Raw genomic sequence first — 24,818 nt, forward strand, 5'->3', positions numbered from 1 at the left:
CCATCCCCATCCCCATCCCCATCCCCATCCCCATCCCCATCCCATCCCATCGCCATGTGTCTAATCACTGCAGTTCACCTCCTATCCTTACTCTCTGACTGTTTCTGTGGGTGTGGTGCTCCCTTTCCCCTGTAGATGCACTAAGTGCCAGCAAGTAGAGCCGTGGCCAGGGAGCACAGCACAAACCACAGGATGGGTTTTGAAGGCCTTATGGGTTATCACCTGTGTCAGCAACAGTGGAGATCAGGGCCCTGATGCTGGACAGACTAGACATCTAAAGCCAGCAATTGGAGGGATCCATGTTGTGTTTATGTGGAAACAGTACAAATTTCACTCTGATGAGCTTTCTTCCTGATCAGCCAGTGAGCAGCATAGAATCAAGCCTACTGTCTGTATCTATGTGAAGTTGCACCTGGTGGGGTTTAGATTGGATTTTAGGAAAAATATTTTCACTGAAAGGGTTGTCAAGCATGGGAACAGGCTGCCCAGGAAAGTGGTTGAGTCACCATCCCTGAACTAAAAGGTATGTAGATGTGACACTTAGGGACATGATTTAGTGGTGAACTGGGCAGTGGCAGGTTAATGGTTGGAAATTATGATCTTCAGGGTCTTTTGCAACCTCAACAGTTCTGCAATTCTGTGATATTCTGTATAAGTTTGTGCATGCATTTGGAATATGTACATGGCCTTGCTACTGGCTGGATGTGGGGACATGAAACTGTATTGCCTTGCCTCAATGGGGCTATGAGATTTGGCAGCTCTTAACAAGTTCTAATTACTCTTTCTAGCTGAATAGCTGGAAATCTGAAATTTAAATATTTTCTATGGGAGGAGGGGTGGAAATGGGGTTGGTTTGGCACGTATGGATTTTTTTTGGTGTTGGACATTTAAGAACAAAGAACTTCACAAATAACTTGGTATCTTTTACACAGATGAGCATTAACACAACATTCTTCCAAGTTTGCCAGTGGACTAGGACTAGGCCTGCGCTTACATGTCTTGGTCATCTTTTGGCACTTCTCATTGGGCTTTCTCTATCTCTGACATCTTGCTGTTGAATAAGAGCTTTGGTCTGTCCCCAGTAAACTTTTCCAGGACACAGGATGCCTGAATTCTAGGATGGATGCCTGGACTCCATCCTAGTAAAATGGCTTGGCTAATCTAATTATGAATGGAGGCTGCAGAAAAGTACACAGCTGGTTCTGCTGAGCATGCAGAATGCTGTTACGAATGCTGAAAAGTGATAAAAGTGTATTTATCTGAAAATAACTTCTAGGGGATTTTGTGTCATCCACTTACATTGTGACTCACCTGGTGATCCTGAACTGTGAAGCTGGAATGTGAAACAATGGATGACACACCATGTGAAGTTTAGCACAGAAACGTTCCTTGCAGCTTTTCCAAAATAAAAACTCAGTATGTCACTGACCATAGAAGTGCACTTCTTTTATTGTGTAACCATGCTGGAAATGTTTTTGAAGTATTTGCAGATGTCCCTTAGTGCCTGGGCCCTTTTGCTTTTCCAAGCACTTTGAAAGTACCACAAGTAAAGAAAATCAAAACTACATTAGGTTGAACTTTTTTTGATGAGATAGTCACAGGGCTAGATACCACTTTCTTTGCTTTTTGGTCTCAAAGAATTCCCCTCTCAGCTGTCAGACTCTCTGTTTCTCCTGGAGCCAGAACCAGCATTCTGCCCAGGTTCCCAAGACACTGCTCCAACCAGCTGGCCTCTTGCAAGAGAGGAACTTCTTTAACTTCTAATATGTGTAACATATTGACTTGTGTTTCATAATAGCCCTCAGATGTTTGCAAAGAGACATTGTTTTAAGCCATCCTATTTTCTTACTGTTTGTTTTTTCGGCTTCTCTATTAAGCCACTAGATGAATGCAATAAATATCCCGAGAGTAAAATTAGTCTGTGCTACTCCTAAACAAAACAGAATTATTCTCTGTTCAGCAGGACATCGCTATTAAAGCAGAATGGAAAGCAGAGGCTGATAGATACATCTTAAGACAAATCCCTGAACTGAAATTGAAAAGCAAAAGGTCTGTACAATGCATATGTATGTCCCTTTATGGTCTCCTGGCCAGCACTGCCCCTTTATTGGTTACTTTTTGTTGCTGCTAGAGCCATTGGTCTGGTGCTGTGTACCAGGAAAGCATTAGCCTTGTTTATATTTGGTTTGTGAAAGAGTGTAAAAAACCAGAAAAAACAGATCATCTTCACTCACTTGTCTTCTCTACCTTCCGTGGTCCTTGTGATATGGTCAGTATTGAGAAATCTCTTTCCCCATCTAATATGAAAGCAGCACAGAAAATGTTTAGAAGTTCAGCCATGGTAAAGCTTGATCTTGCTGGGCTTTAAGGATACATATGAGAAAATCTTCAAGTTTTGTGTGTTTTTACCACTTCCTGGCTTAGTAAAATATGAACCTTCTGAACTGCTACAGCTGCATGTTGCTGTCTACTCTGTCATTTTCTCCCTCTTGTGCTGCTTTCTGTCAGGCGTAACAACACTGTTTGCACTTTACATTATTGTTTTTTGTCCTGTTGGAGGTATTTGCATTTCTAGGAAATTTCAGGTCTGAATTCCTATTTGTCTTCTCTTACCTGGCCTGTTTGTTTCATCCCTTCTCTCTGTCACTCTGCTTGGCAGCTGTTTCCACCTTTGAGACTTTCAAGTCAGGTTTTCTTCACTGGATGCTTATGATCCTGTCTGCAACTGGATCAACTGGAAGTCTTTGCTTCTCTAACGCTGGGGTACAAATACAAGGCTTTGGTCAAATGTCTTCCACTCCATGTGTTACCCACTTATGAAGCTGCTTTTCACCCTACTCAGTTGTTGCTTGGTTGATGGCAGAAAACTAGTTAAAAGCACACACAGGCTTGTAGAGATCAAGTGCAAATTCTGTAATTTGATTTATTAAACATCAGCTTAACCGAATGCAAAAATTCAAAGGTTGGATTTTCAGTGCAATTAGAAATCCTCTGCATAGAGTGCAAGGACAGTCAAAAGTTAGCACTGTGAGAAAATCTGGAAAACTGAGACTGAGGAAATACAGTCAGATGGCTTACAACAGCAATGGGGAAGGGATTATCTCTGTTTCCCGATGCTCAGTGCTCATGAGACTACACCAGGCTGTACCCAGGGCTGGTCTTCCCAGTACCAGGTTGATGCTGACAGGTAAAGTCCAAAGGGTGTGGAGAACATACTGTTTACAGGATGTAGGTAGCTGGACTGATTTAGCCCCAAGAACAGACTGATTTTCATAGCCTTACTTAGGGAGTGTGGTAGGGAAGACAGGTTCTTCTCAGAAATCATCAGGGAGGACAAGAGGCAGTGGTCACGATTGGTGCCTCTGTAAGTCCCAAATAGGGGTGAGGAAAAAAGCTTTTCCTGAGGGTGCTGCTGTGGGAAGAGGTTGCTCTAGGAAGCTGTGGAATCACCAACCTTGGAAGTTCTCCAAATTCTGCTGGACAAGGTCTTAAGTAATATGATACAGCTTTGAGGCTTGCTCTGCTTTGACCATGAGGTTGGACAAGGTGATCTCAAGGGGTCCTTTTTACCCTGCATCATTCTGCAAGTCCAAACAGTATCCTCGAATGTTTTATTGTAGCAGAGGGCTGACTGTTAAAATTTCATTTAATGTTAAAGACTGAGGAGGGGAGTATGTGGAAAAAAAGGTTGACTTTTCCCTCTTTCTTACTCCTCAGTTTAAATAGTTTTTGGTTGGTGAGGCTTCTTGCTGTGCCACTATTGTGTGATTATTGTTTTTGTGAGATGGTAGCTAAAATGAAATGTCAGTATGAGTGAGGACTGGAAACTATAATGTTGACCTTCAAAAGAAAGCCAAGGTTTTTCTTAGCAATTACTGTCCTGAAAGTATAACCACTGGTAAAATAATGGGCCTGATATTAAAAGAGGATGCAAACTCAGAGTCTGCAGGGTGACAGAATTGTAAGCAATAACAACATGAGTTCATAAAGAATAAATCTTGCCCGACAATGTAATTGCTTTTTTTGATAGAATTGCAAAATTAATGATTTTAGGGAACCAAGAGGGAAGTAGGTATATGTTTACTTTCTAACAAGAAGATTAATTGAAATTCACTTGGGTAGGAAGAAGTTGGGTGAAAGATAAACAGGAGCTGATTATCAGCAATAGTGCAATGGTTATGTAGGTTGGGGGTTAGACTGGAGTTGTGTAACATTTCTGTTAATGATATGACAGAGGGAGAGAGAAAATTCTCTTAATGAGCTTTGAAAACAAACTGGGAATTGTGAGCCTCAGAGCAGAAAAATAAGGGGGCGATGGGTTTAGACACATAAAGAGAAAATAAAATGAGATTAAACTTGGAGAACTGTTAAATCAGGAGAATGTGTGCTATCTGGAGCATATATCCTAAACCAAAGTGGGGAGAGAAGTATTGGAAAGAGAGACCAACCTGTGGTGCTGAAAACGGCAGCTGTGGTCCTAGAACCTCATTGGAGCAGGGCACTCAGCCTTGCTCCTGCCTCTGTGCAGGGCCACTTTAAAGCCTTTGCCCAGGACATAGGGCTTGAAGGGCAGAGTAGTCTGTGCAGAAATTCACTTTCTGCTGTTGTTGAGATGTGTGCTTGAGGCTACTCCAAACACTGTTAGAGCTGAAGGTGTGACTGCCCAGCTCCAGTTCTGTCTGATACTGTTTAAAATTCTTCCAAGAGCAGGGCGAAGGAGTTCTGATTTTCTTTTGGATGGTTGAGCTCATTACAGACCTCTCCCTTCCTCACCTTCCACCGTGCCCAGAGTGCAGGATGTCCCCTGTGCCGCTGTGACAGGGCTGTGCAGGGTGGAAGTTCAGTGCACAGAATGTGAACCCGGTTGTGTGTGTGCCCATCCTTCATGCGAGCTCCAGGTCAGTCTCACACACTGTTCTGCTTTGCTGCTATTGATACTCCAAACACATGCTGCTGAGTGTTGGCTTGGGTTTCCAGGGCTTGTACAGCACCCTGCCTGCTCCCTTCCCTCAGGTTTCACTGAAGACAGTCTGGATGCATAAATCTTACTTCCTTAGAAATCCAGAGTGAGAATAAGTTACATGATTTGGGGAAGGAAGAGTTGCCAGGATCTGTTACTGTTGCCATGTTGCAATTTCATTTATAGCTAAGAGGGGAAATTTTTTTTTATTAAGTGTGGAGACAGGCTGCCAGGATAAACTAGAATTGACCACTAAATGACTTATCAGTGTCCCTATTTCTTTTGGAGCTTAAAAAGAAAATTCATCTGATTTTCTGTATGTTCATCCCCTTTAACTCTTGTAGCAGCCTTATATGTCTACTTAACTGTACAGACACACTGAAATAGCACTTCTAAAAATCTCAAGGACATCTGATCCTGTTAGGAGCAGTAGAATTGCTTATTACTTTTTAAATCCATAGGAATCATATCTTGGGTATTTCAGACTGTAGCAAGTTTTTTTCACTGGAGTTAGAGCAGACAATGCTACTTTAACATAGAATATGGTCACTTGCTATGGGAAGAAACCCTGTTGTCAACCTGCATGGCTACCCAGATGAGTCTCAAAAAGATAAATCATGTCAGGGTATAAAAATCCTTCAGATTCTGTAAAAATTAAAGGAATGCACAACAGTTGGAAGTATGTGCCTAGGATTCTTTAACTTCATAATCAAAATTAATTGTGTTTTATAGTCACATGAGTACTGGAAGTTGGGAAGTTAAAAATATTTTAGCTCTTTCAGCAGTTCCATCAAAATAGCTCTTTAACACTATTAGCACCCAAATATCAAAACCATTATTTGTTTGCCTTCTTCATATATTATTCTCCTTATGATATAGCACAGCAAAGGAATCAAAACACTGCAAGGAAGTGTTTCCATATGCTAATGTTTGCCATTAGAACAGTTCATTTCAAAAAGGTTAGAGACAATATGACTAATAATCCTTCAAAATCCCAAGGAAAATAATGTACCATGTATGTTTGATGCAGAATGAAACATCTAGGAGGGCTCAGCCCCATGGCAAGACTGTCCACAACTGTTAAAAGCTCTAATAATAAAACAATTATTGGGGTATATGTCCAAATGTAGAACCATTTTGCCTTTTTTAAAATTTAGATGGATGTATCTAAAACTGTACCAGCTTGCCAGGTGAATGTCTTTAAATAGCTTTCCACTGTCATGATGTAGTGGTAGCACCAAAAGATACTCCACCATCTCTGTGCTCAAGGATCAAGCTTTCTTCTCCCATGTAAATGATTTAATTTGGGATCTTTCAGACATTTACTCCTGAAGAGATTAAACCGGCCCTTCATCTGTGCAGTTGGTACATCTCTAAGCGCAGATGGATTGCCTTTAAATAATTACTAATCCTTGCTTTTTGCAAATGAATTACATTCCTTTCCTTGGGGAAGGTCCTTCATTCTGACAAATGCACTCCTGTATGGAATTCACACTCCAGTAGGAAAAACAAACAAACCAGGGCATGGTGATGGGAAAGACTGGAATTAATTGTGTCGTTTCTTCTGTTAAAGAAGGAATTTCTGCTGTTAAAAGAAGACAGTGGTTAACAGATTGGAAGGGATAACTACCAAATTAAGTCACACAGATCAGACAGGCTTTATGATCTGCAGATACTCAATTGGTAGGATGAGAATGTTCCTAATTTGCCAAATCTAGCTACTGAGAAGAAGCATCTCTTTTTTCCCCTCCTCATCAGTGGGATAGCAATTTGAATTTGCCAGTTTTTCAGTGCATGCAAGTAATTCAAGTCACTGCTACTCCAAGAAGTTGTGTCAGTCTTTCACAGTCTGAGTTTTGGATCTTAGAACAAAATGTTAGACTCTCAGCAAAGTCTAGGATGAAAGGACATGCTGGAGAGCACATGGTCCAACCTTCTGTTGAAAGCAGGGCCCCAGTTCAGGTTATGCAGGCCCTTGACAAGCTGAGTCTTGAATATTTCCAGTAAGGGAGATTCTAACATCTAATCAGTCTGTCCCAGTGTTTAACTGTTCACCCATTCTTTTTTTTTTTTTTTTTTTTTTTTTTTCACTTATATCCAGGCCAACTTCTCCCTTGAACTACTTCTTTCTATTGCTTGACTTGCCAGTGTACATACTTGTGAACAAAGTACCACCATCTTCTGTAACTGTTACTGAAAGGCATTTATTGGCCTTCTGGAAAGCGAGAGCCTTTTACATGTTAGGCAGCACATCTGTCCTGACCTTAATGTCTGCCTAAAGCCCTAATATTAACATTTTATGAGGTGAAAGTTCTATTTCAAAACACCATAGCATCTCTTGAGGGTACCGTAATTTGAAATTCTGTCCCTAGGCATGTACCTTTTCTCTTCTATAATAGAAGTCAACGCTTTAAGTTTTCCCTGTATTGAGAGATGTATGTCAAAAATGTGTATCTGTTGTTTCATTTCAAAGAGTCCCTGGTTGCTTTAAAAATGTGGTTTACAGATTATGCATGAGAGCTACTGGTGACCAGCCTGTGAAATCTGAGAAGGAATCTGGTTGACAGAACTTTGTACAGTCTACCATGTCAGGCCTTCAGTAGACTGAGGGTTTTCTTTTCAGTGCTTGAGAATGCAGGACACTGTAGAAATCTGTTTCGGATTATTTGGCTTCTGAGCATTTGTTCTTTATATTAAAATAAAAATAACTGGATCCTTAATATGAAGGATGCTTAAAATGCATGAAGATAGTTTTTGATAGACACTTTGAAGGCTCTAGTGCCTGGGAACAATTTGTTAGGGAACAATTTTTAGGGAAGAATTCATTATTCCCCATTCCCTGCTTCCTGCCTACAGTTTGGTATTGATGTAGTCTTTTAGACTCAGATATCATCGACATTTGACAGAGACAAACACAGCAGATGGAATAGGTAGGGACAAAAAGAGAGATACCTGTATAAATGGAGCTGAAAGTGCTATGGAACAGCTATAGACACTCTTTGGGAGGCATTGAACTTTGAAATGATCAAGAATTTTCTTAGTCTTTTTTTCTTTCAGCATAATACAGAAGCCTGGCATCTGCACAGGACAGGTGCAAAGTATCATTCTGCTTGCAAAAATATTACCTGTAAGGAGAAAGTGCACCTTGCAACCAATCAGCTCTGTTCCCTTTGTATGTTCAGACATCCATAGCTCCTGATTCTGTTCGTTAAGGTTTTGTTGCTTTTTGTTTCCTTTCTACCTCATTTCCAGTGGTAGACCTCTCAGGGAGTGAGAAGAAATTTTTTCTTCTCTTTTTTTAAACTTAACGTATTACAGTGTCCAAAACTTTGTTTTCAGAGTACAGGACAGAAAGCATTCAAGTTGATTTAAAAGAAAAAACCACGGGGAACTGAGATGACTTAATTTAGCAATCCTGGGAATGCAAAAAACATGGGATTTCAGAGTGTAGTTCATGCACTCAGGTTTGGTTGGAATCTTGTGTATTTCAAGTACTGTGTTTCTTCTGGAAGTGACAAACCTACAGAATCTTTTCATGATTGTATCTGCCAAATTACTTGGCTTCAGCTTGTAGAAGGGAGTAGCCCCATTACTGATAAATGTTTAATATAACAGCTTCCATGCTGTTGGAATAGAAACACTAAGTATTATACAAGACAGGCCTGTAATAAAACCATTGGCACAGAAGTAGGGGAGGAGAGGAGTGAGATATGGTCAATTTAGAAAAGTTGTGTTTCAGGTATGGGATGAGATGATGAGTTCATAAACTAGGCTGAAAACTGTCTGGGTGGCTTGAGAGAATTCCTGCTTCTTCTGAGTAAATATCTGTCTGGAAAGGGAGAAGTGCAACCTAAGAAATGAGTATATGAGAAAAATAACACAGGAGGAGAACCCATTAGCTGGATAAAATCCAGGGAATTTTTCATTTTGGGGGCATTGATGTGCATGCCAGCATCTGTTTTATAGACATGGGAATTGTAGAGTTAAAACTACAAAAGCAAACAAAACATTACCAATTGATTACACTATTGCAGATTTACTATTAGCTTTCTCTCCTGAAGGGAAGAAGTCTGGGAAGCCTTTTCAGTAAATTAGTTTAGATTTAAAATTACTCTAGACTTGGACATTTAAGAGAGGAGAGAGAAAGCTCATATGCATATTCTTGCTATGGGCATCAAATTTGACTCCTGCAAGACATATTTGTACCCAAACTATCACTGTCTGCCCTTACATGATACTGCATTTTGCAAGCCTTTAGCTTCATTCATGGTGTTTAAAACCCCATCTGGATGCACACCATTTGCTAAGAGTTTATGGCCATGTATTTTTGATAGATTCCTCTGAACCAGTCTGCAGAGCAGAGCGTGAAACATCATGTTGGTTTTTTCTGAAATAAAATGCCAGCATCCCAATTAATTTGTAAATGCAAAATATCTGCCTGTGATGAATTTATGAAGTGCAGCTTCTAAAGGCCAACTGATATTTCATACAATAGCTATTGCATACATGTGACACACCTAAGTAGATCAGAGCAGATTGAATGACACAAATAGTTAGCCCTACAAAAGACACCTTTTTTTTCCCCCTTGCCTTTCAGATGCCTCTAAGAGGAATTTTTGTAATGTTCTTCGTTTCTAACTGCTGATCAAGGGTATCTATCTTGGTTTTCTCATCTCTGAGAGACACTGATGGTACAATTAAACTTTTTCAAAATGAAGTGAATGTGGGCTTGGCTTTTGGGAAAGAGTCAAACATGCTTGCATCCATTCTTTACAGTCCCTATTAGGCTCTGAATGCCTGGTATTGCAGCTAGCACACGGCATTCTCTTCCAAGTGTAAATGAGTCCTCCATAATGCAGATAAGGTCATAAAAAGGATATTTTCCCATTATGCTTCTGCCTTTACAAAAGCTTGTTAATGAATATAATGTAAAAAGTTAAGTAGCTCCTACTGTAAGTCAGGGAATTGAACTGCTGGATAGCTTTTTGTGACTTGACAGGCAGGGTCATGTCAAACTGCTTTTTTCCCCCCTTTCCTTTTCTTCTTTGTCATTTTAAATCTCTCACACCCTTGTAACAAGAGCTGACACCAATCACAAAGCTCATGAACAGCAGCACTGTTACATAAACCTGCCGGATTATAGTAAGAGGGTTACCTTGTTTTCATTATTACACCCTTTCTTGTATCTCATGCAGAATAGATGAGAACCATTTAGCCTCGTTCTTGTGAGATGAGTAGGGTGGCTAAAATATCTGCCTCCTCTCGGGGTTTAAATCTGACTCTGTTGTTGGCAAAGCAAAAAGCATTAATTGCATGATTGCTACGTTACAGGCACATCCTATTTTAAATGTTGAAGTTGACCACATCCTACAGTGTTACCACACAATGCGCTAGAAACTTTATTGTGAAGATAAATGAGCTTTATTGCAAGGGCAGATGCAGATGGTCAAATACAATTATTTTTATAAAGTTCAAGACTTTCAAGACAGAAAGGAGTCAGTGGACTTTGCTCAGGCCAGGTGTTATGGAAGTTTGCTGAAAGCCGTAGAAATGAATCCAGCCCAGATCAGCATGGAATGTGTCTGTTCGGCAGTGCTTTGATCAGAACTTGAGTAGTGCTGCTAATGGCAGTGAAGTTGTGTTCCAGTTACCTTGAATTACGCAAAAACTCTTTCTTATGAATTCAGAAACATCTGCCTTCACAGATAAAAGGAGGTATGTGCTGGGAATTGTTAGGCAATGTAGCTTGGTGTCACTGTTGATAGACTGTGGTCAAGGAGGGCCAGGAGCAGGCTGAGGACTGAATGGCTGTAGAGACTAGACCCCACCCTTGTTTCCAGACATTTCTGCCCAGAGTCACTCTGGGGCCCCAGCAGAGGGGATCTTGTGACTTGAAGTCAGCCCTCTCTGATGTCAACTTTATCTGTGAGTCCACTGGCTCTGGGCAGGTACTTAATTCATTTGGTGGTGTGACACTTCCCTGAAAGCTGTGCCTCTTTTGCCAGAAGGTGGGACCTGGGGTTAGGTTTTGCTTAGAAATGCTGCTGGAAAACAGCTTTTTGATAATCACAGATGTCTGAGGTGATGACGCTCCAGTAAGGCATTCAGTCTGCCACTTCCAGTGAGTCTTAGGTTGGAGGCTGGGGCTGGTGATGAGTAGCTGCCCATTGAAGACATCTGGGTCTCTGCCAGCCCTGACACAGTGGTTTTAAATGTCCCCATTCATGGAATGGCACCTGTTTGTGTTTAAGTGCCAAAAAAAGGAATATTTTAGCAATGAAGGAATTCATTCAATTGTGAAAGGAATGTGCTTAGAAATGTTCCTTCATGGCATAACTGAGCAGGTTTCAGAGATGTGTGCTGCCTTTCAAAAAGGAATGCTTACATCACTCTCGTGGTTCTTTCTTCACACGGAGCCATTTGTAGGAGGGTTTTTTCAATTTGTTGGTTTTTAAGTTTAATAGTTCTGCTAATACATAGACACCAGCTGTCAGTTAATTCAAAACAGCAGACTGCTGGTGAAAGACAGCCTCTTTGGAACAGATGTTAGAGAAAATCCACCTGATTTTGTTCAAGAGACTTGTACGTGTTGGACACAGTTAGAACAGTTACTGTATTAATGAAATCCTGCTGCACCATCCAAGAGGAGGAAGGGATATCATCTCTCATGATTGGCAAAAACCTTTGGTTGTTTGGTAGCTTTCTGTAATCTGTAGTCAATAAAGGAGATGTAAAAGTCTAAACTGTCATTTAAAGTGGGAGTGGAAGAGAAACACTCAGATCATGTACTTTACCTCCGCAAAAAATAGGTGTTAAATAAGAAGAACCCTTCTCACTTCCTCGCCCCTGCTTTCTTTTTTTGGTTGGTAATTTTTAAAGCATGGTTTTGGAGATCTGATTTGTTTCCTGATATGTTTCCTCACACAGTGGTGTCGGTGATGTGATGCTGCTACCTTCCTGCCTCTGGTCAGCTGGTCCCTTGACCTTATTTTCTCTATATGAGGAGTAAAAAACATTTCCCTGCATACACCTTTTTTTTTTTTTTTTTCTGGTGTGTACTGGGTGGAGACAGCATTTTGTATCACACATTTAATGTATGACCAAGGGTTGATTTGGCTTATGTCAGCATCTTTACAAGGAATCCCTCTCTTGAGGGTGGTCTTCCTTGTCTTCCTTTACAAGGAATCAGTATTAGACTCATGCCAAAGTAGTGAGAAAACTCCCTTGCCTCCTACAGATAAGACACAAATTTAAACTACAGTGGTTCTCCTGTTAAGCTCTGAAAAGTTGAACCTTTTCAGAGCCAAATTTTGCATCTGAAATTGAAAAGCAGAAGGGGGATGATGGAAAAATGTCTGTGGAATCTGAGTAACTTCACATTCATAAAGAAAAGGTGTTGATAGAAACAGAATTGATTAAATTTATTTTGAATCTGAACATTAACTCTTGTCTTTTAAAAAGAAGATCTTTTCATCGTCAGATTGGGAAAGGTGGTGTAAACATAGCTCAATTAGAAAGAAGCTCTAAGATGGTTAACTGAAATTATTAGGGAGTCAGAGAGTTTTCAATAACTCTTTTTTTCAGGACATGCTGAAAAGTGCTTAGTTTAATGAAGGACAATTACATAGGATATTGTAGAGGATTACAAACTAATGAATTATGGGATGAGGATGAACATCCAGACAGAGGGTAGAGCTGGAAAGCTTAATAATGATAGTGAATAGGAGGAAGATGCTGGTTTTTTTTTAACATAATGCATTTCTGTGGAACTCACTGTCCTAAAATATTGAGGCTAAGTTCTCAGCAGAATTTAAGGATTAGCTGTTGATGGAGATGAAAAAATGTATTCATTGTTATGGAAGATGAGATAAACACCCTGTAATTAAAAGGGATACAGATTCTTAAGCTGAAAGTCATAAACAGACTGTTCCAAAACATCTGTTAAGCTCTGCTGCCTGGTAGGATAGGCCTATCTGCTAGGGCACATGCTGTTCTCTTTGCCCTCATACTTCCTATTTTCTCTCATGTCCTAGAAGGAGAATTGGTAAGGTAGTTTTGGGACTTCAGGGGGAAAAAAAAAAAGTGTTTGTTTCTTTGTTGTTGTTTTGTTAGTTTTCCAGAGCCAGCTGTTATGTCTAGTTTTCTGTTTGGATATTAGACTGTGGTATGGGTTGACTTGCTCTCCATATGTACACTGCCTAACCCAAGAAGACTGATTTCCAGGTTTCTTAGAAACAAACAATGAATAGACTCCCTGAATTTTAAAGGTTCTTAAAGGTAAAACTAACAATGGTTAATTGTATTCTAACATAATATTTACAGTGCTTCTTTCAGATCTAGCCTATTTCATGATGTTTATGAAGTGAAAACCAAGCCCCAAAAGATCCTTGTATATAGTGCAAATATTTTGATTTAAAAGCTTAAATGTTGATAGCAGGATTTCCATTTTCTGTTCTGTTTTTCTGTCACTTTGGAAACTCAGACATTCTTTGTGCTCAGTCTGAAGGCTCCTGAGGTACAACTGGTGTGAAGCTGTGACATAATCAAAATTTCTTAGCTTTTGGACCTCATATTGCACTTTAATCTGCATGCCCCACATCTCCTGTGCATTAGCATATCACCTCATCATCTGCAATTGACCACAGTGGGTTAAAGTTCCTGACATGATTTACAGCTAATTCCTCTATACAATTTGGAGGCAGAATCTCATTCTGTCTCTGGTGTGAAATCCTAAATGAGAAGTCTCAGCCACATGTGCATTGTTAGCAGTAAATGATTTTTAGTGGAAATCCCAGGGACCAAATGACGCAGAATGTTTGGGACAGTGGAAAATCTTACAACAGGATCTTATTTTCTTGGTCATCCACGCAGTGACCACACCATATTGGAAAGATAAACTTGTCTCACTGGTATATGCTAGTACAAACTAGTAAGTATTAATTTAGACCATTCAAAGAGATTTTACCTCTTTTTTTACCTCTTTACCCTGGGGAGGCAAGGAGTGTTACTCATCAGAGGCAGCCACGAGCTGCTGTACTCCTGTTTTTGTCATAGAAACAGATTAATTAGTTTCCATTCCAGTAACAATGTCAAAAAGTATAATTTCTCTTGGTGAATTCAGGACTAATGGAGGTGGGTGTTGGATTGAAGTGCCTAGACACTCAATTCCTGTATCTCTAAGAAAAGATTCTTTATGCACAGATTGCAAACTCTGTGCCTCCTCTGGGGTGCTCCTTCACTCAGTTCCTGCATCCTGGAGTGCTGTCCCACTCCTGTCTCTCTGCAAGGCCTCCTTTTTCTTTGGCCATGGCAGTGCTAGGTGGAGTCTCAGAACATGGAGTTCAGCCTCTAAAAATCCATCTGAGCATCCTGATTTTCTTTCCAGCTTATGCTGTATGCATATTTACCTATCCCAGATCCTTTTACCTTGCCTCTGGAGCTGGCTTTCTTCTGCAGGAGGAATTGAGGCTCAGGCGATGCCTTTCGGATGCTTTTGGTTGTGCTAGAAGGTGAAGAGAGAAGGGCATGAGGTTGTTGTCTCTCACAAAACATTGGGATTGTTTGCTGGCCAGATCACAGGCACTGGCTGTGAGTAAACCTGTTTCTTAATGAATCCAATTTCTCCCTCCATCAGCTGTCTGTCCACTAAGCACCAAAGGAAATGGTGGTTTTCTGACCATAAGAGAATACAAATAGGGAAACTAAGTGTGCATTCCACTCTTCTCTGAACGCTTGCTAGTGTTTCTTTCGTATCAAACAAGCTGTTCATATAGGCTCTAAATAATCTGTGATCAGAGATTGGAGGCTCCAAAACTGAAGTTACTGTAGTTCTGTGTGGAAGATGAAAGTGTCTCAAAGGTTAAATGTGGCTTGGGCTATTTAATTCTAAAAAACACAGGCAGATTTCAAAACTTGTCTACCACACAAAGAATCTACCTTGTTTTTGTCCAAACCCATGATCAGCAGAATACTTTGGATTTACAACATCCAAGCTGGAGCTTGGAGGGCCCCAGGATGTGCATTACAACTGTCAGAGCATCCAGATTTTTGGTCATAAATTCTGCAGCCTTAGACGATCCGAGAACTCCAGGCATTTTAGCTTGCTGGAGTCTGTAAATTTTTGGCATGGAACCAAGAACATGGAAGACCTGAAACCCCATGGTTTTGTCTCTCATGTGATCCTAATTTCAGTTCTTTTCTTTTGGACATTCTTTTCCCTTTAAGCTTATTCCAGAATCAGTGTTGGTTTGGTTTTTTTTGGTTTTTGGTTTTTTTTTTTTAATCTGAGCTTTCAGCTGTATGCAATTGTATGTCAGTTTAAGATATTATTTTTAACTCTTGTTCCATACCTCCTTTTCATGGACTTCCAGGATTCAGAGCAGTGACTGGAAAGATGTAGTCACTGAATTTATACTCAGCAATCTCTGTTCTTTGCCTATCTAATGTACCTGGAGGAAGGCTTGTAAAATTAAATTCCTGGTCAATATAATTTGAAAGAAAATACTGAATTTAAGAACCATATCCTTTGAACACTTGGTAGCATATGCATTTGTACATCTCTCTGCAGGGCTCAGTATTGTTCTGTAGTCATGTGGCAGGGTTACTAAAACTTCTGATTCCAAAAATAATTAATTTGAGAATGGTGCAGTGGTTGGTGAACTAGCTGAGGATGTGAGAGGCACAGGTTTGGTTTGCTCCTCTGCCAGCAGTTTCCTATTCATTCTCAGCAAACATCTTGGTCCTTGAGTTCTCCATATTCAAAATAGGGACAGTAGCATTATCCTACCTAATAGAAATTGCAAGATAAAATATATAATAAGGTGTAAAATTGCTTGTGCTCCGTGGTGACTGGAGTTTTTGTTTTTTATTTTTTAAAAAGCCCTAGAGTTTCATATTTAATTTTCAGGAATCAAGGGAGACACAGCAAAAGCTTAAGATATTTTTGCTCAGCCTTCGGTATTTTTTCCTGTTCTTGCCTGTTGTAGTCCCTCTCCCTTTCACTGTGTCAGCAAGCTCACTGAAGGGGAATGTCAAGTAGAATTGCTTTGAAACTTCTAAAAGGGGGAAAATAAGTTAGTTTTTTTCTATATTACTGATATATCTTTTTATATCTGTATAATGTATTTTAAAATCTGTGTTTATAAATATGTTTATATTTATGTTTATAAACAGCTTTTGCTGTTTGCAGCACGATTCCACGAGCCAGTTGTGCAAAAACAGTGGAGGAGGGCAGGAACAAAGAGAGGAGTTCAGGAGCACTGTAGTTGGGTGTAATGGCACTGAAGCTCTGGTGAGATTAAACTACAGGATGGGAAAAAAGATTAAATAATTTGTGAAATTCACTCAGAAATGAAGATGCTAGGATGTGTGCTTTGAAGACTATGGTACACTGTTCCTAGGAGGGAAACAAACAAATCAGTTTCAGTAGGAGAGCCAGCCTGTGTTTTTTTATCATATTATTAATACCTTTCCCTTCCATTTTTTGGCTACATCCATTGTGACATTGATTTCCATAACTGCTACCTAATACCCTATGGTGTTAGGCTATGAAAGTGGCCTAAATTTTTACCCTTAATATTTGGAAGAGCCATTTAAATGCAGTGGATTGATGTTTATTGCCTTGTCCCAGGCATATACACGTGGGACTGAAATTATTTTCTTGATGTGAAGGCATCACTCAGCAACAAAATTCTGTGATTCAGTAATCAAACATTAATGAAGTACAGAGTGAGCTTTTGAATGTTTTTCATGCCCTGATTACTAAACAGAGGTAAGATCTGTCGTGAAGCAAAATGTGTTTGTCCTCATGCTGAGGTTATGCTGTTGAGTGGGACCCTGAAAGGTGCTGTTGCCACACAGCAACACCTTCTGCTGAAGTCTCAGTCAGGCAAAGTTGAGTGCAATGGCTGGTCAAAACACAGCTGGATGGACTGCTTACAGCTTTTTCACCATTTGTTTTTTCATCAAGTAAGCAGCCCTGTGTGGTTTATCAACTGAGCTACCTGAACACTGAGTTAGAGTTGCAGCTGCAGGAAGTGGCTTCTAATCTATAAAGATGCTCCGTGGCTGCACGTTCAAGTGGCTGAAGGTTACTGAGGCTTGTAAAGTCTCCCTGGTGGCCACAGCATAACCATAAGAGAGTCATATGTTTTTTGCTACACAGCAGGAGGAGAGGCTGATCTGGAACGTGTTTTTCCCCACTGCTGGTTGCTCAGGTCTGGATTTTTAAGCTGTCTGTTGGCTTTATGTGTGTCTTTGATTGGGACTGTTCTGAAGTACAAATTGTGCTGTAGACCAGTCATGGAGATCTCTTAATACATTAGAGGTAATGGTGCAGTAAATGAGTATTTTGTAGTATTTGGAGGTAAAAATAGAAAACTGGAAAATTTCAATAAGGTCTAGTAATGAAAACTTGGGAAAAAAAGGTTGGAGATACAGTTGTTTTGGTTTTTTTTTAACCACCAGTAGAAAGTTTCCACTATTTACAAACTATTAGAGTATTAGTGAAATTTTTTTACTTATTGCAGAATATTATTTTAATTTTTTAACCTTGAGGAGGGTGGATTAATTATTTTTGTCATGTACTTTCAATGGGAAGGCAAATATTTATATTGCATTAATTTTCACAAGTGCACAGCAATTATTTTTTTTTTTTCTGTAGCTAGTCTAAGTCAGTGTAACTTTTATGGCAAACCAAAGGGTACAAAAACTAAAAAGCTAAAAATGCTTTGAAGTACTTGTGTGTTCTCAAAATTTTTTGGCTGAGAGCTCAGTTTTGTATGACAAGTGAAAACCACTGAAAATATCTAGCTGCAGCATTGGTTTGCAGTGGTACAACTTTACACTTCCAGTAAGTGAATTTCAAACAAGAGTTTTTTCAGTCTTCTAAATCCATACTCAGACATTTACCTTGTGTTTCAATGTGAGTTATTCTGCAGGCTCCAGTGTTTGAGGCAGGTTCCTGGCCGTGACCTGCAAGTTGCTTCCATGGTTTTTGCTGTGAACATTGCTTCTTGATAGCTGCTTATGGTGAAGTTTGTATGTACACTGTAGACATATATAGTAATTCCCATTCTACTTTGGTCAATGATAATTGATCTTTTTTTACTTGGGTGTTTTGTGTGTAACTTTTTCTGCTGTGCACACAGTGCTGAGCAGTCACCCTGCAGTTGTCTTTCTGATGGACACATTTGATGCAGAGAGCTTTGAAATTACTTTTAAAAAGCAAAGTGAACATAGTTGATATGGGCTTGGACCTGTCTGTTGTTTAAAATCCTATTTTAGAGCAGAAAAGGTGAGAGAGAGAGATTACACATTGAAATACTGGGCATTTCATGTACTTTATTGGTGGAGGGATCTTTTAGTGGAAAAAGCCTGTCAAGAAAGATACATCACTGCTTTAGGGTGTTGATTCTGATGTTACATAAAAATTACAGAATCTTTAGAGGCTTTTGGCCATAGATTGAATAAATGTTATATTGTCTATTTTCAAAGACATCTTGATATAACCATTAACAGTGCATTTTAATGAGCATGTGGAGAGTTCAGTTAAAAACTGCATAGAATTTTGCTTTTCCTGGTAGCTGTATTTCTTTCACAGCGGCCCCCTAATGTGGCTTCTTTCTTTACACAAAGGAAAGAATAACCTGCATTTTGGATCTGCTGCAGCACTTTGCACCATCGTTGCGCTGCTTTTGCGCTTATGACCAAATGAGAAATTTGGAAGTACGAGGAGGAGTGACCTGAAGTGTTTCTCCTCCTCCCCTCCAGGCACTGGCATGCCTATGCACAGGCACACGTGCACGGCCGTGCCCTCCCTGCTTCCGAGTCCTAGCGGGCGTGTTGCGCTCCTCCGTAGGAAAGAAAGGTGGCATTTGGGTCAGTGTTTCTAGTTCACAGACGACCTGTGATGTAAGATGGCTTATTGCTGTACACAACAAGAATCCCTGATGTACTTGTTAAACAGCGTGTAAAGAGCTGCAGGCTCGGATCCCCTTACATTTCAGGAGTTTGAAGAATTGAATGATGACCTCGTAAGAGGCGGCAGCTCTGCTTTTCCGCTTCTGGTTAATTATATCTCAGGTGATGGTGTCGCGTTATGTGCATGTGCAGCTGAGATGTGTGCCTAGGCACTGGGTGCTGGGTGCCAGCCTATTCCCGCTGCTTGTCCCGTGGGACTTGTTTAAGCCAGAAAAAAATGTAAGTCACGGTTAACGAGCAGAAAGAGGTTAGCACCTGTCTAATCCATACTTTTCCCGTATTTTATCGCATCGAAGGAATATCGCTGTCTTACGGTTCTAGCGCGTAAACAGCTAAACAGTACTTGACATTTAAAGAGATTTTCTGTTGTGCACTTGTATAGTCAAGAGTAATTCTAATCCTATTAAAGATATTATGTCATGGAGGCGTGTCCTGGAGGAGAAGGCTTCTGCTAACTGGCCTGACGGAAAGCAGAGGGGAGGGGCGAGCAGGAGGGCGGATTTATTACTCGATAGTTAGGTCAGGGATTTCTGTGGGAAATGCCCAGTGGTTGCAGTTGCTGATGATTTCACGGCAACAGCAGTGAAACACAGAGTGCGCTCCGGTAGCTGGTTACTGAATGAGACACTGCAAATGGGTGGAAAGAAAAGAGACAGCGTGTGAGAGAGAGAGTCAGAGAGACACAGAGAGGGAAGCTGAGAGCAGGGAAAGTGCTCCGGCTCGAGGAGAGTCTCCCAGGTGTACTGCAGAAGCTTTTTGGAAATGGATGCGAGGACCATCTGCTGCCTATAGATTAGAGGACTCTAGACTAGGGGTGCAGAGGAAGAGCTTATGGCTCTTTTTAATAAAAATCAAAGTTCTGCATAACTGATTCATCGAGATAAATCATGAGTGTGCTCTTGCATGGGATATTAATGTATAAATCCCTGCTTCAGACAGACAGAGTACAGCCTACATTGCTATAAAAAAATAAACCCAGCAACAATGCAGTGAATAAATTCTGCAGTGATTATCTGATTTATGTACGAAGAAAAAGAGAAGCAAAACACAGACAGCTCGTAGCGCACTGTGGCATTTGCAAGGCACTGCATTTAATGCTGAGAGATGCTATACATTAAATCTGACAACTGTGAAAAGAGAGATCATGGAGAAGTCAAGTAGTGAGGATTCTTCAATTCACCGGAGTCCATCTTTGGATAGCAAAGACTCAGATTTTGCTAAACCTTCTACCTCAGGGAGGCAATTTGGTCGAGGTTTTACTGCAGGAGCTTTCTATGGTACAACCGGATCACGCACACAGAGCCACACTGGGGTCGGAACCGGGACCGGCGCTGGGACTGGAACTGGCGTAAAAAGTGAAAAATACAGTGCACCCAAAGGCAGCAAATACGTGGTCTTTTACCTGGATCTATCCTTTGTTTTCCTTTTAGAATTTAAGAAGTGCAACATGGCAAGAGGCTGCCTGTGTTGTTTGAAATACATGATGTTCCTTTTCAATTTAATATTTTGGGTGAGTACTGCCTTTTCAGTTGCCTTCATCTGTTAGTGTATCCTGTACTGCTGCATTATGTGTATAGTGCATCTTTGAAGCAGTACAGTAAGTTCTCTCCTCCCCTCCCTCTCTCTCATACCTGCTTGGAATATTTTCAGTGTTAAACTTGTGTCTATTGGGAAATGCACATGCTTTCTGTATTTTTATTGCTACCTGGTTACTGTAGTTTGGCTTCTAATTGCTCAGACTTGCTTCTCTAATGTGCTTTGAACTGGGTTATCTAAGAAAGAGCAGAATTGTTGCCCTTTAAGGAAGACCAGAATTATTGTAGCATTAAAATCCTGCAGTGGCTGGATTGTTGTGTTCTGTTGTAATACATGTTTGGCAAAAAGCTGAAGGTTAATTTTTAGCGTATATTTTCATTGTCACCATAAATCTCATTTGCTTTGTGTAAACTTCATTTGACAAACCGCTTTTTCATTTGAAGGAAGTTCTGTCCCATTTCTCCAATTAAAAACAGTAAATCATGTATGTTCTGACCTCTTAAGGTCTCGGCACAAATGCAAAATGCCTGGAATGGTGAATTAATCTGGATTCAGTTTCAGCTACAATTGTACACATTGGTGTGTGAAGTTGGAGACTTGCACTTGCTTCTCAGGGATCAAAATTGATTTTCCTCCATCAGCCAAGAGGCGTGAGGAGTTGTAACAATGAATGTTTCAGCCAGCGAGTTAAAAGTGTAATTGCTACTTTGAGCAAAGTATTGTCATATACAAGGGAGAGAGGAAAAGTTAAGTCATGTGCCAGCTAAGCATCCTTCAGTACAGCATTTTTAAGGAAATCACAGGCTAATTGAAATACTGAGTATTCATGTATATAACCCAATATGAAATGGCTTGCTTAGTTTGAAAGCAAAGGTCACTGCTTTCCTGGTGGTTACAAAGCTTGGGCACATGAACAAAACCATTCATGGCTGTGATCCAGAAACATACAGTAAGCTTCATAAATAAATGAAAACAACATCCTGGGATTTATTTTGGAAAAAGGGGCATTAGCAGTCTAGTTCAAATAGTCTAGTTCAATGGTCTACAGATATCATTGTTCAAATTAGGAGCCTTACTAGCAGGTTCTTTGTTTATCTTGACCCACTTACTGAAATAACCTCTAAGAGCAAGAGTTAATGGGAGATTTGGTACACTGTTGAACCGCTCACGCAACAGTGAGCTTTTATCAGTAACAGACTGAAATCCTACTATTACTGAACTTGTGGGCATCTTACTGAAATGGAAAAATAGAACTGATCAGTGAAGAACATCTCATCAAAGTTTACTTACGATTTTAATTTTTTTTTTTTTTCTGTACACATACCCTACTAGAAAGTTACCATAAATATTTTTGGAATAAATAAATTTAAACACACCATATTTATATCAAACTGGCTATTTGACTCAATGCTGCATTACTTCGACACCTTGAACTATTTTTTTTCCATATCTGTATGTGGTGACTAGTTTTAGAAAAGCTTTTATCTGGCCTCATTACTCATGTCCTCTGTGATCTGTTATGTAGGTGTCTCTTACTCCTCACCTTCTTAGATGCAACATCTTTCTTTGATTTTTTTCTTCTTCCCAAGCAGCAATTTTCTTGACTCTGCATCAGACCTTCAGAGCCCATTTTTTCCATTCCTTGAACTTGCAAGAACATTTCAGACTTCATCTGTGTGCTCATCTCTGTCTGCTCAGCTCCCACTGGACTTTTATACAAACACTTTGCTGCTTAGGTTAAAACTAGCCTACCATCTGGAACAGTTCTCTGGTGTCCTGTTCTTCTTCAGTTCTTACTCTTACCTCTTAATCCCCTTCACGCTCTCCTTACCATGTCTTTTGTTGTGAGGCTTAAATCACTTTTCTTTCTGTTACTAAACTTTATCACCACATCTCTATCCAGTATTCTGAAGATGCATCTTTTTTTTTTGTGTGAACTGTGCTATTCAGAATGAAAATAATGCTCTGGCCTGGTAAATATGAAAGGTTATTAAAAAATGCTAAATGCAAGATATCAGGTACTTTTCAGAGTAGTTTACAATTGACATGCGATCCTTCAGCCTGGTTTAAATTGCTCAGAAGTCCCTCTTTCTTCACTGTAGCTGTCCTGTACTCAATTTTGCAAGCCAGAATGATGTTCCCATGCATTCTTCCAGTTTTGCTGTAGTCTTCCTTTTTTTGGTTGGGCTATTTTATTGTTTGAGAGATTCAAATGAATAACATTATCCTTTGGCTCATGGATATGCAACTAGAATGAAGCACACTACACTACATGTGTTCTGTAGTTGGCTGCACCTCGCTTCATACCTGGAACCTCCACTAGTTCCACCATGACTGTCTGAGAGGTTGTGAATGTTTGGCTCTGTATGTGCTCCTTGCTGATGCTGTGCACCTGCAGCATCTCTCACTCCTGCTAGCCCAGCACTGGACTCCTCACACAGCTCTGCCAGCGCCCTTTGCTCCTGCCCTGCCCTGAAAGCACTCCCTGCTGTTTCAGTCCTATCTTTCTTCTTAACCTTCTTTTTCCATTCCCAGGTTTGCCTGTTCTCACTGCTTCCTTCTGAATTTCTGTTAAGAAACCCAAGTCCAAAACTGTGAAGCTGTGGCCTGCTCTTGAGCAGTGACTATCATCTTTCATAATGCAAGGTGATTTATTTTTAAAAAGAGAAGCTTCATTTGTAAACATGAAATTTCCTGAACTGTAATTTAAAGTAGAATGAGGCTCCTGGTCTTCAGAGATGAGGAGACCACTTCCACACTGTTACCATATAAAATGGTGCTTATGAGATGCTTCCTCTGAAAATGAACACAGGAGGTGTCCTTTGGCATTCCGGCATGCTGGGCATGATTGTCTGGAATGATTCTTAATGTTGGCTCAGAGGAGGGTGTTCTTCTGTAGGAAAAGAGGAACTTTTCTCCATCGTTTCTTCTTGAGGCAGAGAAATGGGGCCTAATCTGTGCCTCATGGGCCAATGAGCTCTACTACTCTTTCAGCCTTGCAGCTAACTCGTATAGATTTGATATAATCCTATATAATTGTATGTGAATATTATAGATTACACACATTATTTTTACATAAAATACATTTTAGTTATTTTAATGCATATACATAGATACTTACACACACTTGCATGTTTCGAAGTGATGGAGAAGTGCAGTAGTTAGTGGATTCTCTCTACTGTTTGTAGCCAGCATGCTGTCACTGTGATAATTACAACCAAGAGTTGGAGCAAAAATTCAGTGTCTGTGAATTTGACTCATGACAAGAAAATACAGCTTTTGAAGATTACTAGCATGTGTATTAGTTAACCTGGAAGGATGACCTACGAGTTATACAAAGCAAATTTGTCTAAGTGAGGCCTAGCAGTAAGTTGGAACAGAAGGTGTTTCTCCACTGAATTACTGAGAGCTCCAGGTATTTCTCTGTGTCCCTCTGATTCTTAACAGTTGTTCATGGCCATCTGGCATTGCTTTCTTTCAGAGATTAGGAAAGTCTGAGCTGAGGGTTAAGGAAGCTTAAAGTATTTAATTGTGTGGCTAGGATGATGATTTACACTGAATTCATCCTAAGTGCATAATACGTTTTGCAAAGGGACTGGATGGACAACTACAAATGTTAATTGATTTAGTTTGCCTTCAAGAATATTTATGTGCAAACATGCAGAGATTGCAAAGTAGATGATACTGCTGTGCAGAAGAAGTAAAGTATTGATTTTTGCTTCTACAGATGGCAGCTAAATTGTCAAGGAAGGTAATCACGAAATATAAACCTTAGGGTATATGTCTTTCTAAGGGAGATTTCACTTCATTGTTAGAGAAAAGGATTACAATAATTATTTTCACAAAATGTATCAGAAGATATTACTGGTTATAAAAAAGAAGTTCTATGAAACAAGATTAAAAAAAAAATCAGTCATGAAATGAGAATTTCATATGGTCTTAAAAGGGAAATATTGAAATGACTGGCATAAGTTACCAAAAATCCACTAGGGAACTTTGCAAGCAGTCAATGGTCATGGTTACGTTTTGTCTTGTTCTATTAATTTAACTTAGGCTAATGAGTCTGCATACATAATCATTCATAATAGACATCTTGATCATTTTTATTATTGCTTAATTTTAATACAAAATGCATTTTACTAGGAGCTGTATGGCACGATTATTAAGTCTGATCTTCTCTGTTTCAAGAAAATCCTTAATGGTATTTTTTGGTTTAAAATGTTTAATTTTAAGCTACTAAAAAAAAATCAGTAAGAATAATACCTGTGTATTAATGTTATAATTAAAAACAGAAATTATAAGCAGAACCTATAATTTATCTAATTTCAGTGGAGTCAAATAT

At 39.8% G+C, this 24,818-nt stretch overlaps 1 protein-coding gene across 9 annotated transcripts in view; it reads left to right on the forward strand.

The window, feature by feature from the left end:
- Nucleotides 1–24,818, forward strand: part of TSPAN9 (tetraspanin 9) — a 168,610-nt gene that overhangs the window by 56,216 nt on the left and 87,576 nt on the right. For 6 of the 9 annotated variants that reach the window (XM_033516761.1, XM_015642874.1, XM_015642884.3 and 3 more), the window contains one exon: nt 20,371–20,450. The exons of 1 other annotated variant lie outside the window; for it this stretch is intronic. In XM_033516761.1, coding sequence (XP_033372652.1) covers nt 20,388–20,450 — 63 coding nt within the window. In that variant the 5' untranslated portion in view covers nt 20,371–20,387. Of the gene's footprint in view, nt 1–17,156; nt 17,176–19,516; nt 20,451–24,818 lie in introns of those variants that run through there. 2 more of the 9 variants (XM_015642844.1, XM_015642827.3) reach the window with 2 other exon arrangements.

Source organism: Parus major, chromosome 1, assembly GCF_001522545.3.
Source record: "Parus major isolate Abel chromosome 1, Parus_major1.1, whole genome shotgun sequence".
Taxonomy (NCBI): Eukaryota; Metazoa; Chordata; class Aves; order Passeriformes; family Paridae; genus Parus; species Parus major.